This window comes from Poecilia formosa, unplaced genomic scaffold (assembly GCF_000485575.1).
Source record: "Poecilia formosa unplaced genomic scaffold, Poecilia_formosa-5.1.2 Scaffold400, whole genome shotgun sequence".
Classification (NCBI taxonomy): domain Eukaryota; kingdom Metazoa; phylum Chordata; class Actinopteri; order Cyprinodontiformes; family Poeciliidae; genus Poecilia; species Poecilia formosa.
Window position 1 is genome coordinate 1 of NW_006800339.1, and position 16322 is coordinate 16322.

The 16322-nt window shown below is 36.5% G+C and overlaps 1 protein-coding gene across 1 annotated transcript in view; it reads left to right on the top strand.

Annotated features, from left to right (window-relative positions):
• Positions 1-4882: 4882 nt before the first annotated feature.
• Positions 4883-16322, top strand: part of itpk1b (inositol-tetrakisphosphate 1-kinase b) — a gene marked incomplete at its 5' end in the record, with an annotated part of 14965 nt that continues 3525 nt past the window's right edge. The window contains 5 exons of the mRNA XM_016663024.1: positions 4883-5039; positions 12788-12886; positions 12971-13011; positions 14185-14350; positions 15668-15793. Of these exons, the coding sequence (XP_016518510.1) occupies positions 4883-5039; positions 12788-12886; positions 12971-13011; positions 14185-14350; positions 15668-15793 (589 nt within the window). The remainder of the gene's footprint in view (positions 5040-12787; positions 12887-12970; positions 13012-14184; positions 14351-15667; positions 15794-16322) is intronic.

Sequence of the window (16322 nt, forward strand, 5' to 3'; positions counted from 1 at the left end):
TTCACAAAATTTCAGAGTTTTTGGAGAAAATGTTCACCTTTTGTCTATGTACAATGGCCGTAATACACCTTCATAAAAATTCCTTTCCGGTTTTGGATCTACAATAAATATTGAGTTACTTTGCTGGATTTTGGGTTTTGCTTTTTTAGTCCACTTGGCAAAACTTTTGGACTCCTCTGTGATAAGGATCTTAATTTGATAAAACTATTATTACTTATTTTTAGGTAACTGTTTGAGTGTGACTGCATGGGACAGCATTCATAGCACCATAAAAATAAATATTGTTCTGAAAAACATTTCCAGGACAAACATGCTTCTTCAGGATCCCACTTACTGAAGAAAGTGTGATTTAAATTGCTCTACTTCACACATTTAATCAGATTTTGAAGAGCAAACAGTATGATTTAGAAATGTTATTTTTGTAATTTTCTCTGCTGTCAGTTTTCTTTTTTTTTAATTTACTATCAATAATTCAAATTTATTGTGGCAGGATAAGAAATTTTTCACGATACAACGATACATTCCCACCCTACACAGCAGTCACCAAAGCCTTACCTTTGAGGGAAAGGAAGTGCCGCCACTCTTTCTAGAATAAAAAAACTACAAATTTCCAAAGAATCAGTTCTTCTGAGGCTGTTGTGAACACTCTGATTATATAACACTGTGCTTTAACTGAGTCTTAAGCAGAATAAATCCAGGTCAGCGAGATCCAAACAACTCGGCCCAGTATGTGGCGACCTCTAAGGGTCATGAGACCCGGCAGCAGTCTGAGAGATTTGCTGCCGGTCCGTATCTGCACTCTGTTTGCTGCCAGAGACAGTAAACATTTATGAGGTTCATATTTTCATCTGAAACTGGTCCCAGTTCAGGGAATCGGGGACGTCATCGGCTGAACTTCAGCATTTGGTAAACCTGGAGATCCGAGGTGAGGATCCTCCCACTGGGAAACGATCTGCTGTTTGTGTTTGTGTAGCTGGCGGAGCAGCAGATTGTGTATAATGAATTTATTGCTCTGACTTTGACCCGGTCACTCCAGCGGATTCATAGAAACTGGGATCGTGATCGGCGTCATGACAGTGGTTCTCCTGACACCTTTGGGAGGAGAAACAGGAAGTCAGAGTGCAGCGTTCTGGAGTTCTGGTACAAGTGGTGGTACTCAAGGAGAATATGAAGCTCAGTTACGCCCAAACAGCCAAATAAGGCATAACATTATGACCACTGACAGGTAAAGACCACCGATTAACTCTCCATCATGGCGCCTGCTAGTGGGTGGGATATTTATGCTTCCTTTAACAGCATCCTTACATAATAAGATTTTAGTCTGGTCAGTTCTGCTTATTTTGAGCTGTTTTAGGGCGTCTTGTCACTTCAAATCTAAAGCTGCTGTTGGCCACGCCCCCAACCCAGCATTTACACTCACATGTGAAAATGGCTGCCAACCCATGCACAATATACAGCCGTACATCATTGAAAAGCATTAACAGAACGCAATTAATTAAAAGACAAGGGTTTTTTGTCTTGTATTTACAGACAAAAATAAAACTTGGCAAATATGTTTTACCCTAAACTTCACCAGTTTCAAATTCAATAAAGAAATACTATGTTGTTTGTTTTCTTATTTTAAAAAGGAATTAAATTATTGATTGTTTTGCATCTTTTGATGTAATTATAAAGTATGAAAAGGCTTAAGTGAATAAATAAAAATCTGTGGAATGTTCCAAGTTTTTTTAATCTGATTAATCAATTAAGTGTCAGAATAATAGATAGAATAATCCTTTAGCATGATAATTATTAGTACCAGCTCTATATCTAATTTAGTGCCATATAGCAGATATTTTTGGGGTGAATATCAGAATTGGGCCGTTCAGACTGCCGTGAAAAATGTTAATATGAGTCGCATTTTGGTAAAAAAACAAAAAGAAAGAAAACCATAGCCATAATGTTTTGACTCATCAGTGTACATTTTGTTAAAAGGTATTTCTCTCAGAGGAGAACAGGTCGGGCTAAACCAATCCTGGGTTTCCTCTGTGTTTACAGATCTGTGAAATTTATGAGCGTTGTCTCCTTTCTTACCATCATGCTGCTGTTATTTTAATGAATCTTTGTGCTGCAGAGGAAGAAGCATTCCTCTCTGTTACTGCTCTTCAGTTAAAACAAAATGTCATGCTTGGTTTCTCTGCAGTGACTCAGGGGTTAGAGCTGCGCTCCGTGTTGCAAAATAAATGCAGAATATTTCTCTGGAGCTGGCCGAAGAACCGAACCCGGTTTCTACAAACATTAACTGTGTTCTGGTGGATTTACAGCCTGATGTAAATCCAACCCGTTTGGAGTCAGTTGATGTAAATGCAGAAATATGCCTGTATGTATTTTATGTGTTAGAGGAGATTTGCTCCAGAGCAGAGAAACATCAGCAGGCCTCTCCTACGCCCACGCTGACATACGTCTGGCTGCTTCTCTCCTGCAGCACCTGCTGAAGAGACTTTTCTCTCCTCCCCCTCTCCTCTCCGTTCTTCTGTTTTTCCTCTGAAATTCAGAAGAAAATAGAAGGTCTGGTGAGTTTCAGCATCTTGTATAACATTAGGGCTGAAACGATTAATCGTGTTGGATTGATGATTGAAATAATCGTGGACGAGTTTAGTAATCGATTAATCGTTAACTGGAATCAATAAAGGCAATTTGCTGAAAGAACAACACACTCAGAGGAGTAATTAGGCCAAAACTGTACAAAATATATATATACATTTTCAAGGTTTTCCCCAAGAAAACTTGCTAAACCCGGTGGTTCATTCATCCAGCGGCCCGTCATGTTTTTAAGTTAAAAATTGGAAGACTAATACCTGAACGTATTAAAAGATGCAAGCATTTAAAAAAACTTAAATAAACAATGCTAAGCCTGGTGAGGGAACAAGTCCAGCCTGGTGGTCCACCAGGCTTATAATACACTGGGGAGAAACCATGCATTTTACATTTAACATAAAAAACCATAGGTTTTACCCAGATCTCCTCAAGTGGTATAGTTTTAGCTTCACCTCATTCAAACTCTGTAAAAATAATTCTCCTTTTAAACAGGAGATTTAAAAGGAGATTCTGCAGATTTTTAATTTAAATCTTTATAATATTAGACATACATGAAAAGATGCTGATAAACAATCAACTTCCTTTTATAAATAAGAAAATAAACATTTTATTGCCTAAAACGCAATAACACGGCATTGCTTTAGCTACTTTGAATCTGGTGAAGCTAAAACTATGAGGCGACTTGTGGAGTTTTGGGTAAAACGTTTAAACGTTTTATGGTCTTAAAAGTAAAATATATGTATATATTGTATAATTTTGGCTTAGTTATTGCTCTGAGTGTGTTGTTCTTTCGGTAAATAGCCTTTTTTAAGACTGTATCCTCCAGTAAATTAGTAAATTAGTTGACGATTATTTCAGTAACTGATTAATCACGACTAATCCGATTAATCGTTTCCGCCCCAGTAGAGATACTGAAGTACCACCAAGCAGACGGATCTGTTGAATGCGGAGGGGGGTTGTTGGGTGTGGAGAGAGTCAGCAGAGTCACAAACAGACAGCAGGAGTGGAGAAAGAGCGTGTGGTTATGTAAAGCAGGCGACCTCATGCTGACCGAGCAGCCGGCAGACAGAGACGCGGTGATGTAACCTCCACAGAGCCGCCGGCGAGCATCGAGCGATCCGCCAAGCGCAGACCGAGCCGCGGCCACGCTCCGATTCAGGTTTACATATCCAGGGACGGAGATGTGTGAGCGGAAAGGCGGCTCCTGGTTTTTGCTTGTGGTAGAAAAGCAAATCAGCAACTGATCAGGGACGGAGTAATGAAAACATATTGGAGGTGAACAAACAAGAAATCTCAAGACTTCAAATAGAAGTTGAAAATTATAGTTTTCAGGACACAGAAACCTTCGGTTCACTCTACAAGCCAAAGCAGCTTTAACTACGGTTCGCTTGAAATCCCTGAAAATGTTTGAATTTCAGTTTGGTGTTTTCAAGATTTGGAAAGTGCTTGAATTTTGTTTGAAGTCCTTGAAAGTGCTGGATATTCAAACTGGGCGTATTTGTAATAAAGTGTAATCTAACGCTGGATTATAAACCTAAATTTGGAAAACATTCTTTATAATTGACACAAGATAATAAAAAAACTTTTTCATTGTCTGAAGTTAAATCAGACCATTTTTTTCTTATTTTAGGTCAGGATTACCAAAATTATTCATATTTGTTAAAATATGAATAACAAAAACATTTTTTAGAGATTTTTTTGTAACTTTCTTTATATGCATTTAATTTGAACAAAATGTCATTTACCTTAACTGATATGTTTGGAATATTTCAGTGTAATAAATATGTATTATTCCTAATGGCTCAATGATTTACCGATAGACATTTGAAATTGTTGGTGTGTAGTAAGAGCGACGCTTCAAAACTTTAAATTTTGCTATATTTTAGTTTACCTTTCCCTGCTCTGGAATGTAAAATACAGTAATAAATTATGTCAGAGTGAAGTGAAACTGTATTTTTTTAGTTAATTTTAGTTTTTATCTCCAAAGTGTGGTGCTTGAAAGGTTTGAAAAGCTACCTTGGGAATCCTTAAGAAGTGCTTGAGTTTTACTGTAGGAAAAGTGTTTGAACCCTGACCGTAACCAGGCTGCCGTGAGTCTTTGTTCGCTGCTTTTTTCTTATCTGGTTGTCTAGAGAACATCGAAGCACAGAGAGGAGCTGCAAACTCGTCATGGCCATAAAACAAGCTCCATTTAAATCATCTGTTTTATGGCGATTTAGGAAGAATTTCTGTGATGTGGTCTTATATCACGAACATTAGCCCCTGCCAGTGGACTTTAAAACATCAACCTGATTAAAACCCTGAAAATGAGCCCAGATGTTTTTGTTTCCATCTCCGTTTTCAGGACTACATTGACGCACACCCTGAGACCATCGTCCTGGACCCTCTCCCCGCCATCCGAACCCTGCTGGACCGCTGCAAGTCCTACCAGCTCGTCCACAGAATAGAAAAGTGTATGCAAGGTAAGAGACTGCCGATTGGCTGACCGCTCGCTTGTTGCTGCATAATCAGGCCGGAAGAGAGAGTTTTGTTGAATTGTTGGACAAGTAGATTTTTTTTAAAGAAATTAAGGAAGGAGGAGGAGGAACATGTTGGACTTAAGCAAGTTTTTGCTTAACAGAGGGATTGTAATTTTTCAGAGTTTCATCATCCATCAGCAACCTCACAGTGCCTGTCTGGTTAAAGTCAAAATTCTTCAAAAATAAATAAATTAAAATAAAAATTCTGTAAAAAAAAATAAAATAAAATAAAAATAAACAAAAAATAAAAAAAAATCTGCATTTTAAGGTTAAAGTCAGGATTCTTCAAAAAGGTAAAAATCCTGAGAAAAATTTAAAATTGTGAGAAAAAGATGAGAAGTCTGAGAAGAAAGTCAGAATTCTTAAAAAAAGTCCAATCTCTGAGAAAAATGTAGAATTCTGAGAGAAAATTAGAATTCTGAGAACAAAGTGAGAATTATTTAAAAAAAGTGAGAATTCTGAGAAAAAAGTCAGAATTTCGAGAAAAAACTTAAATTCTCAGGACAAAATGAGAATTCTTTTATTTTATTTTATTCTGAGTAAATGAAAATCTGAACTTTGAGTTTAAAGTCAGAATTCTTGGTGGGGAAAGAAGTTACTTTTTCTTAATTTTACTTTATTTTCTTTAGAAAAATAGAATTCTGCAATAAAAATCTGAATTTTGTATTTTTCTTCTCTTTGTTTTTGTCGTGCCCCAGTTCTGGATCGTCATGTTGAAATCAGATATTTACCACGAACAGCCATTTTCTTCTCGCTGCCTTAGATCAGACTAAATTTTTTCCTGTTTTTGGTCAGGTGTGGTTACCAAAATAATTTCTATTTATAAATAAATTACGGTGAGAGAGATATTTTTTTAGATTCTTATCACTTCAGATTTAAACGTTTCCTATCATTTAGCATAACCATTTAATTTGGGTCGAATGTTTTGGGTTTAATTCACAGTAGTTTGTGGATTGTTTTTGTCATGCTTTCCTAACAGAACTGGAAGAACTGGTATTACTGGGTCAGATTTTTTGTTCCAGAGTGCATTACCAAATTTGGCTTTTCATGTTCAGTGAAATTATCGAATATTACATCTATTGATATCGATCACGTGTTAAGATATATTATTACTGATTTCAGAGACCACTGTGGACTTTTCAGTTGGTGTCCATCGTATTTTGTAAGCAGATCAGTGAAGGAAATTTTTTTCACAGTTTCTGTCATCTGTTAAACCAAAACATTTCTGTTACTGTGGATTCGTGCAAGGTTTGCTGTTAAACCCCGTTCCTTCTAGCTTTGGTTCTGCTTTTTAATTCCGAACCCATAACTCCTCTCCTTGTTTACAGGAGAAACTCTGAAGTTGTAAACTGGGCTCAGAGTCGCTCGTTTCCCGACCAACCCATAAAGTGTGTTTTAGCCTGCGGGTCGCTGACGACAGGGGCCACATTCCCCGGTGGGAAATCACATCCCGTCACCTCCCTATAAGGCAGGGAGCGTAAACCTTTAAATTATTTGTTGAGAGCGAGGGGCTGCAGGCTGGAGTCAGAGCATTGGATCGGCGGGTCGGACGTGCCTCAGCGTTCCTAAAATAGAAGCAGGAGAAGAAGAAGAGGAGCCGTTTCTTTGTTTTTTTCTGTCTAAACAGACGCGATGGCTTGTTGCATAACAGAGCCAAACTGCGTCGTTCTGTCTCACTGTGGCCGGCTGGTTTCAGTGGATCACAGCCATGTCAGAGGATTTTAGTCGTTATGTTCGTGATGAACTGGGCTTAAACTGGGTTCTGGAGTCCTTAAGCGGCTGCCGTGGCAACCTAGGCCTAAAAGGAGAAGCCCCTCATATCCAGAGGGAAGCGGTAGTGATACAAACAATTAGACGACTTACGGTAAATTGTCGATTTAAAGGTTAATTACATTAAAATTGGGTCCAATCGGTTAACTAATGGCGTCTGTTATACATTATTTTAGTGTTGTAGTTGACCGCCATCCAGCAGACGGCGCTGCCGGTCATCATGAAGCATCGCCCACCGTTGATGCAGAAATAAAGATGGCGGCGGTACCATAACGCTAAAGAGAAACGGTCCAAGCGGAGTCTGGTGGTGTGAAAAATACACTCGATGCGGTTTTGTTTGGAAATATAAACACTCGAGAAGCTTCTTACTGTAAGTTTGAACTTAATAGCGTTTTATGTTTCCTCTCCGAGCCAGAGAAGGTGTCCGTTTATGTTTCCTCTTACAACTGTAACGTTCGTAGCTTAGAAATAACGTTTACAATTAAAAATATTGGCTACAGTCTCAAAACTACTCTAGTTTTTGCATACAATAAAACAAATGCACAGTTTTAACCACTGTCAAAATCGTACTACTATCAAGTTAAGTTTTATAAATTCAGTTACAACTTGTTTTCGCTAAGCTGCTGTTCGATAATGCATAAAGCGGAAGTTGTCCTGTCAAAATAAAAGCGTCAAACAACCGGAAGTTAACCAGAGATTATACAAATGAAAGGAAGTAAAGGCAAAAAGGTGACACAAACAAATAAGGAGCTTAATTTTTTACAAATATTCCTGAATCCCCATGATCTCCACCTGAAATGCACTGCAAAAACACAAAATCTTACCAAGTATTCTTGGTCTAGTTTCTACTACAAATATCTTAATACACTTGAAAAAAGACAAAGCTAACTTATAAGTAACTTTTGTGCAATAGATGAGGTTGTTCAAGTAAAAAAGTCCTTAAAATTGATGAAAAAGCATTCGTTCTTTTGGAAAGTTATTTCTTTCAGAACTTGGAAAATGTCTGTTTATAAGTCAAATAATCTACCAGTGAAACTAATTCTATTTTTAATATTAAGGAAGTATTTACTTCCCAATGAAAAGTTACTTGTAAGCTAGTTTTGTCTTATTTCAAGTGTACTAAGATGTTTGCACTAAAAACCAGAAATACTTGTTAAGATTTTGTTTTTAAGTGTAGACGGATGCATCAGCTGCTTTGTTTGCTCAAAGCAGCTGATGACGAGCAAACAGATGGGATCTCTGTTGTCCCTCATTGTTTGATAAACGAGTATTACTGTAATATTTGGGAAAATAGCAGAAATGTGTCGGATTTCCCTATTTTAATAAGAAGAGGAGTCCCGGTTCTTCGAAAGGAGGAAGTTTTCTGAGGGGATTTTTGTGAGCAAGCTTGAAAGCAAAATAAAAAGTAAATGAGATGATTGTTTCCTAACAGCCTGAAGGGCTGAGCGTGCCTCCAGGTGTTTGACAGACTTCTGGTGACTGAGTTGTTCGGCTCCGCTGGGTCTCCTCCAGGCGTTCCGTGTTTAGACAGAACCGCAGATTGATCCTCCGGCAGAGCGCAGCATTCCCGCTCCCGCTTTCTTTACCATCAATCGTCGGCTCTGGACCTGAAACGCTTTCTGTTTGACAAGGTTTCAGTCGTGTGACGGCTCTGTTTGACGTGTCTTTACACCAGCAGCCCCCGTGGTTCGCTGACGCAACGTGGACGCTGCAGCGCTGCAGCATCGGGTGTTTTGTCTGTGGAACATCAAGCGGTTATTCGTGACTATCCACAGTTTTCCAACTCATTTCACACAGAATCAGAACCAGGTTCAGAGTCGGCAAGCGTCATTCGTCTTCTCGGAACTTGTCATAAAATGGAGCTTTGCAAACTGTCTACAGTTTATTTCAACAACTTCTTGTCTTTTTGCAAATTTTGTTTGCAAACTGATTAAAAATATATTCTTTAAAAAGAAAAACATTAATATGATCACCGTTAAATGTCTCATATGCGGCACGCAAATATGCCCAATGTCCATGTGTTTCATGGGATTAAAAGCAGTTTTAAAAATATTTACGTGGTATTTCTAAAAAATATACCAAAAAAATAAAATTAAAAGAATAGAAAAACTGGTATTTGTTGCACACATGTTCACTGTGAGAGTGAGATTAATGCAGACGCATAAAAGAAGGCAGCTGTTAGTTTTTGAGCAAAAAATGTAAAAATGATTGATTAGGAAAGGATGAATCTGTTTTACGTTGATGGTTTCGTCATTGCAGGTAGAAGGCTGGGAAAAAAGCTCAGAAAAACCAAAATAAAAGCCTTTTTACATTGATTTAGACTTTAGTATCAGCTTTTACCAGCTGACTACCATCAGAAATTCATTGTCTAATCAATGTATCAATCACTTTGTTGCTTGTTCCTGATGCATCTGCAGATAAATGCCATTCAGAAATCAATAAAGGGAAATTTAACACCTTTTGGTCCAGATGCTTAAAAAAACATGAAAAAATTGAACACAGAGATAAAAATAATAATAAAAACTCAACCAGGTAAATGTTTTGTGCACTGATGTCCTGAATGTTGTAAAAACTAATGAAAAAATTGGAATAAAAAAAGCAGGAAAATGCGACTATTTTAAAAATGTATTTTTATTTTTTGTCACTTTTTAAGTTAAACTAACCCAGCAGTGAGTCCTGCTGGTTCCTGTGCAGCAGCTTCTCCGGCTCAGCTGGATTCTGCTGACTTTGATGTAGTTAAATCCCCAGAGCTGGAGGACCCCGGCTTTAAACCCGCAGCTCACAAAGGTCATCACCTCTCTGTTGTGTTACAGGTGTGCCTTAAACACACAGATGAGTCAGGGGGTGTACTTACTTATTCACTGCTTCCTATAAAATTCAAGACAGAATTTTGACTTAAACTGTGTGACATTTAAGTCACTTTGTCATGGATAATTTTTTGTTATCTATGACAAAGTCAGAATATTACGGGAATAAAGTCGAAATGATACGAGAATAAAGTTTAAACAAATAATATGGGAATATAGTAGAAATACTATGAGGAAAAAGTCATAATAAATAAAATAATCATTGTATTACCAGAATAGTCATAACGGTTTCACAAAAAAGTCGTACGACCTTCTTTGTTTTTTGCCGTATGACTTTTTGTCGATCGACCATCACTGTATGAGAATATAGTTTAATATTGCGAGAGAAAAGTTGTACCACAAAAAGTCATAATATTATGAAAATAAAGTCGGAGCACTACGAGAAAAGTCGTAATATTGTGACACAAGACAAAAGTACAAAAATAAAGTTGTACAACAAGAAGTTATAAGAGAATAAAGGATTAATACTAGAAAATATTATTGATATCAGTGATTACAGAAACTAACTATTGAAGCTTTGGTTTCATTAAAACTTCATTCAGTTCATTTTACATCTTCTGTTAGTTTTGTTGTCTTTATTCTACTCATATGTCGTTTTTTTTAGTTTCTCAGAGTCTGTCCTTAATAGTCTGTGTAATTATCACCTGTTTATTCATTTTGTTTAAAAATAAAACACTCCGTTTTCACACCTTCTGCTGTCTGTTGCACAAAGGCAGGTCAGGCTGCGGTGTTTGGTTTCGCCTGAGCTAATATTTACCTCGTTTAAAACGCGCGTAGCGAGCAGATAGATGCAGCGCTCTGGATCCTGTTCACTCCTGCTGGGAGCTCCCCGCTGCAGGAAGTGATGCAAACCATGATGTAAACAGGCTTTTTACTGTCGTCTGCTGGAGATAAGACGGAAAGAGGCCAAGCATTAGCCGTAATGGGCGGTTGACAGACCTGATGACTTCTTAATGACGGCGTGCAGTTCCTCCTGAAACGGTTGCATAACTGCAGGGAGTTCCACTCAGTTACAAGCTGGTGTGTTTAATGGTGAAAACATTTAAAACAATAATATATGCATGACTGTTTCACCTGCCTGTCACATGAGTCAGGTGTTGAAATGTTTACAGCTGCAAAATTGTTTCTGGTTTTATCTGGAACTACATTGTTTCTTCTTGAGTTTTATTTTGTTTTCACTCAGATATGAGGAACTTAAACGCAAAAATGCACCAATTAGATTAAATTTTTTTATGCAGCCTGTTCTTGGAAATGAAAGTTTTGCCAAACCTTTATTTGATTTCTAATGAGCTAAAAACTAGAACAACTGTTTCGCTACAATCAAATGATTTAGGTTTAATATTTTTATCTTCTAGTCTCAAATGTTTCCCCAAGTTCAACACTGTATTTTTAAAGCTGCATTTTATTTTAGCTTGTTTAGCTTCATCTTAACAAAATGTGACAAAATGAAGATGTGTGGAGTCTAGATTTTTGCAACTGTTGTAATATTAATAATAATATTAACTGTTATTAAATGACATCAGATTTATTTAGTGCTTTTCAACTCTACCAGCCTTCTAAAAGAAATCAGTAATTTCCATTCATGTTATTAGTTATTACTTTATATGTTTATTATTGGTCTCAAATCTTATCTTTTAATAACAGTTTAATACATTTGCATTGATGTGTCTATATACCATTAAAAACTTATAAAAACTCTATATGCCCACTATTTCCTCTGCATATAAACCAATGAAACTCATTGTGTTTAAATGTGATAACGTCTTAACGTTTCTTTTGTTATTCGTTTTTATTTATTCATGATGTTGAAACATGTTTGAAGAGACATAAAATAACTTTAAAACTCATATTTATATTTAAATATCATCTTTGAGAGAAAAGTGGAACTAAAGTCAAATCCTGTTTGCAAAAACTTTGAAAACTCACATCTGAATTTGAATGGTTGTTGCAGCTAATCACGTTTAATTATCAATATCACAAACTTATTCTGTTAATGACTGGCTAAAAATAAGAAGCAATAAACTAACAAAACAAAGTCTGGCATTGACAGATCAATAAGGGAAGTTAATATGCTAATAAATAATGAAAGTGTAGCTTCATGAATACATTTTTAAATCCCTGTTGATTAAACATGGATCATTTCAAAAGCTGATCTACCAAACCAGTGGAGTTGGTTTTTGAGAAGAATACTGATTTATTTAAATAAACATGTGATTAAAGTTCATTTCCGCTCAGTCCAGAGTCGTACTAACGGCTTCTTAAAGGTTGTGATGACAGCAGTGAAATGTGTGAGAGGTCAGTTTCCACAAACATTAAGGCTCCTGTAAAGTTGCTCCTGCTGCTGGACTTGATTTTCCAGTCACACGTATCACTCATGTTGTCGACATGATCTAATGATCCAGCTCCCTCGTCACTTACTAAGGTTACAAATGAATGTACTAAATATTTTTGCTCCAAGCCAAATGATTTGCTTGTTACCTATGTAGTTTTAGGCTACATATGTAGCTCGCTAACTAAATATTTAAGCTCAATCTTTAGTGTGCCAACTAAACAATTGTTTTAGGCCAAAGTTTAATATTTAATTTTTAGCTAACTATGTAGCATGCTAACTAAATATGTAGTTTGAAGCTGAATATGTAGTCTATATTCCTCAATATGTAGCTTGCTAACTAAATGTTTAATTTGAAGCTAACTATATAGGTTTCAAACCAAATATTCAGTTTGAAACTAAATAGTTTGAAGCTAAATATTAACCTTGGTAACTAAAACTTTAGCTATTTATCTAGTTGTTTAACTGAATATTTAACTTGCTAGTTAAATATTTATTTGTAAATTAATGATTATTATGGAGAAAATCTGACTTTTAATAATAAAGCTCTATTTTTTTCTCTTATGAGAGGCTAAATAACTCAAATTTTAGCTGCAGGTACTAAATATTTATCCATTCTGTTTCTAGCATAGGCTTGATGAAGTTAGTTAAATGTTTTTGGTTATATTTTCTGGTATAATCTGTTTTCTCATGTCCCTCTCTTCTTCTTCTTCTTCTGTTGTTAGATGAGAGGATTTGCTCTCCTCCCTTCATGGTCCTCAACACGGAGTGCACCCCGGACGTTCTGGAGCAGATCAAGCTGCAGGGTCTCACATTCCCCTTCAGTGAGTCTCCATCTTTTACCCACGGTTTTTATGAACTCTGCTGGAGATCCGTTTGAGTTCTGACCATCTGAATTTCCTCCACAGTTTGCAAAACACGTGTGGCTCATGGCACCAACTCCCATGAGGTGAGAAACTTTACTTCTTGTAGCTACTGGAACACCTTGGGATTGACCATTAATTCAGTTCAAACACCAGAATGAAATGAATGAAACCAGCAGCATCGTTGCTCCACTTTAGGGATGCAACTTAGAAATTAATTAATTAATCTAAAAATGACTGATCCTGTCAATTGACTGATTACTTGATAAGCAGCCATTTTTCTAAAAGCCTGACTTTTCTCCCGCATAAAAAGGGCTGACCATCGTTCCACATCATAAAGGGTTAAAAAAATTATAATATACTAAATAAAAAAATGTGTGTATTAAATAGTGACAAGACAATCAGAAAAAAATGTTATTTTTCTCACTTTATTAAATTTAAAGATATTTATAAAATGAAACAAAACAAGAATCTCTTTGGTTATTGAATAGAAAAATAAAAAATGAAAAGTTTCAGAGTGCACAAAAATTTTATTCAAGTAAAAGTGAAAAGTATCCATCAAAGAAATTACTTAAGAGTAAACAGTATTTGGCAAAAAGTCTATTCAAGTACCAAGTAACTGATCAAATTATCAATCATTTAATGTTTAAAAGTTACAAAATCAAATGGACCAAAATGACAATAATTTATTAAACAAAACCAGGCAAAAGATTTTTTTCCAAACCAGTTTCTTTCAATAAAAACCTATAAAACTTTAACAAAAACTGCAGGTCTGTGTCTGGTGAATTTTTGGTACATGTTTGTTTTTCATTCAGTGGGTAGAAAATGCAGAAATGCTACTAAAGTAACAGTACAGATAAAAAGTACCACACCACATCTTCGTAGCAAAAAAGTCATTTTTGATGAAAAGTTGACGTTTCTTCGTCAACTTAGCGACGTAGCGCTTTTAAAGTGAAGCTTAAGTAGCTTATTGTGTGTTTATATTTCAAACAGAACCGTATAAAGTTAATTTTGAATCCCAAACCGGACTTTGTTACTGTTTACCGATCTGGCATGGCCGCCATCTTTGTTTCTGTTAAACTGTTTGGCTCCGCTTAAAACGACCAGCGGCGCCCTCTGCTGGAAGGCGGCCAAACTACACCACTGAAAGAAGGTCTAACTGAGGCTCTTAGTTGGAACTAATTTTAATCTAATAAACCATTAAAATGGCGACCAGCACTGATGTGGGGTCAGGTTTAACATTTTTCCTCTCTCCTCAGATGGCCATTATCTTCAGTGAAGAGGACCTGAAGGACGTGAAGCCTCCGTGTGTGATCCAGAGCTTCATCAACCACAACGCGGTGCTGTACAAGGTGTTTGTGGTGGGGGACTCCTACACCGTGGTGGAGAGGCCCTCCCTGAAGAACTTCCCTGCTGGGCCTGCAGGTGAGAAGCGGCTGAGGAGTCCAGAGGCGGTGCACATCCACACCGGTCCGTCGGTACATTCTGCTCTGCTTGTTCAGATCACCCAATAAAAGAGCTCATAAAGCGACTCTGAATGTCCCTGCGATTGCAGCTGTTGGCCTTTTAAGGGCTGCAGCAGCTTTTAGCCCTGCTCAGAGTAAACACGGCTTTTCCTCAGCAGCAGGGCTGTCCCCTGGACGGATGGCTCCCGTATTTGCATGTTGCACAGTAGAGGCCCTCATACAAAGCGTTTTCACTTGCAGTGTAGTAAGCTGCTTTGTTTGTCATTGCACACAGACAGTTACGTTCAGTCTGAAGCAGGATCCTCACTGGGATTGGACCAGGTAGATACTGGGAGCCATCTGGGCTCTCAGGATGATTTTAAATAGCAGAAATGTGGCTCAACTGCACAAATAGTTTTCTTAAATGCTCTGAAAGTTGATAATAAAAAGTGAGGCCGAAACTATTAATCAGATTAATCGTTAACTGGACTACACAGTCAACTATTAATCAAGTATACAGACTCAAAAAAATTCAATTTGGTGATAAAACAATAACCTCAGAGCAACAATTAATGCAAAATAAATATACATTTTGCCCCACAACAAATATTAAACTTTGTTCTATTAAATATGTCCTCATTCAGTTTATTACTTAGCAGGAAAATTTCATGTTTTTTAATATTTAAATTTGAAAACATCTCATTGTTTTGTGATCCATGACTTTTGTCTACTTGAAGTTTTTGGTCTGTGTTGCAAAACATTTAGATCATTATGAACTTAGATTTTTTTTTCCTCCACAGCTTCAGAAAATTAGAAATAAGAAATATATAAAAACAGAAGGAAAGTGAAGGTTTAAAATGCAGTTTTATCCTTTCATCACAGTTCCTCCTGCATTACGTAATTTCTGCATTTCAACACCTGGACGAACTTTTACTCTTAAAAAGTTCACTTTGCAGATTCTTCTTTAAAGCACAGTTTGTGAATTTTGTGAATAAAGTTTTCCCAGCAGCTGTTTTCATGTTTTGTTTAGTATTTAAGAACAACAGTGAAGCATAATGTCATGTTTTTGTTTTTTTTTCAGCAAATTTTACTTTCTGAATCAACATTTGATGTGTCAAATCAAACACGAAGCAAACTGTAACCCTAAGCAGCTGCATTTAACAAATCCATATTTTAAAGTGACTCACTTTGGGTTCCTGTGTGACTCCTTGTAACTGCTGACCTCTGCTGCCACGTGCAGGCCGGGATGAGAAACTCATCTTTTGTTTTTCTGTGTTTCTTCTTCTGCGCCTTTCAGAAAGAAAATCCATTTTCTTCAACAGCCACAACGTCTCCAAACCCGAGTCATCTTCAGACCTGACCTCGGTGGGTCTCTGTGTTTCTTTCTTTGGGGTTCGTACAGGTGCTGGAAAATCCTTGAATATCAATTAGGTTTAATTCCAAGGGTTGGAAAGTGCTTCATATTCAAACTACACAGTTTTGTCATAAAATGGAATCTAACGTTTTATTAAAAGCCTAAATTTTGGGGGAAAAAATTACTTACATTTTAAACCAAAAAGACACATTTATTTATTTATTTGTTTGTTTGTTTGTTTGTTTGTTATAGTTTGAAGTTAAAGCCGTTTTTAATTTATTGGTTTTTTCTGTTTCAGGCCAGTTACAATAACCCAAATTATTTATATTTGCTAAATGACAGAAAATGTAGCAATAAATTTTTTTAGAGATTTTTTTGTTATTTTTTTTTTATATTGTGCTTAAGCATTTAATTTGAGCAGAAAGGTCATTTAACACAATTTATTTGGATTGTTTCAGTGTAATTGGTACTTATTATTCCTAATGGCTCAATGAATTATGAGTTATTAAAATTGAGCTTTTTTTTCTAAAGTTAGTGAAAGAAAATGTTGCCATATTTTAGTTTACAACAATAAATTATATAATTTCCTCTTTTTTAA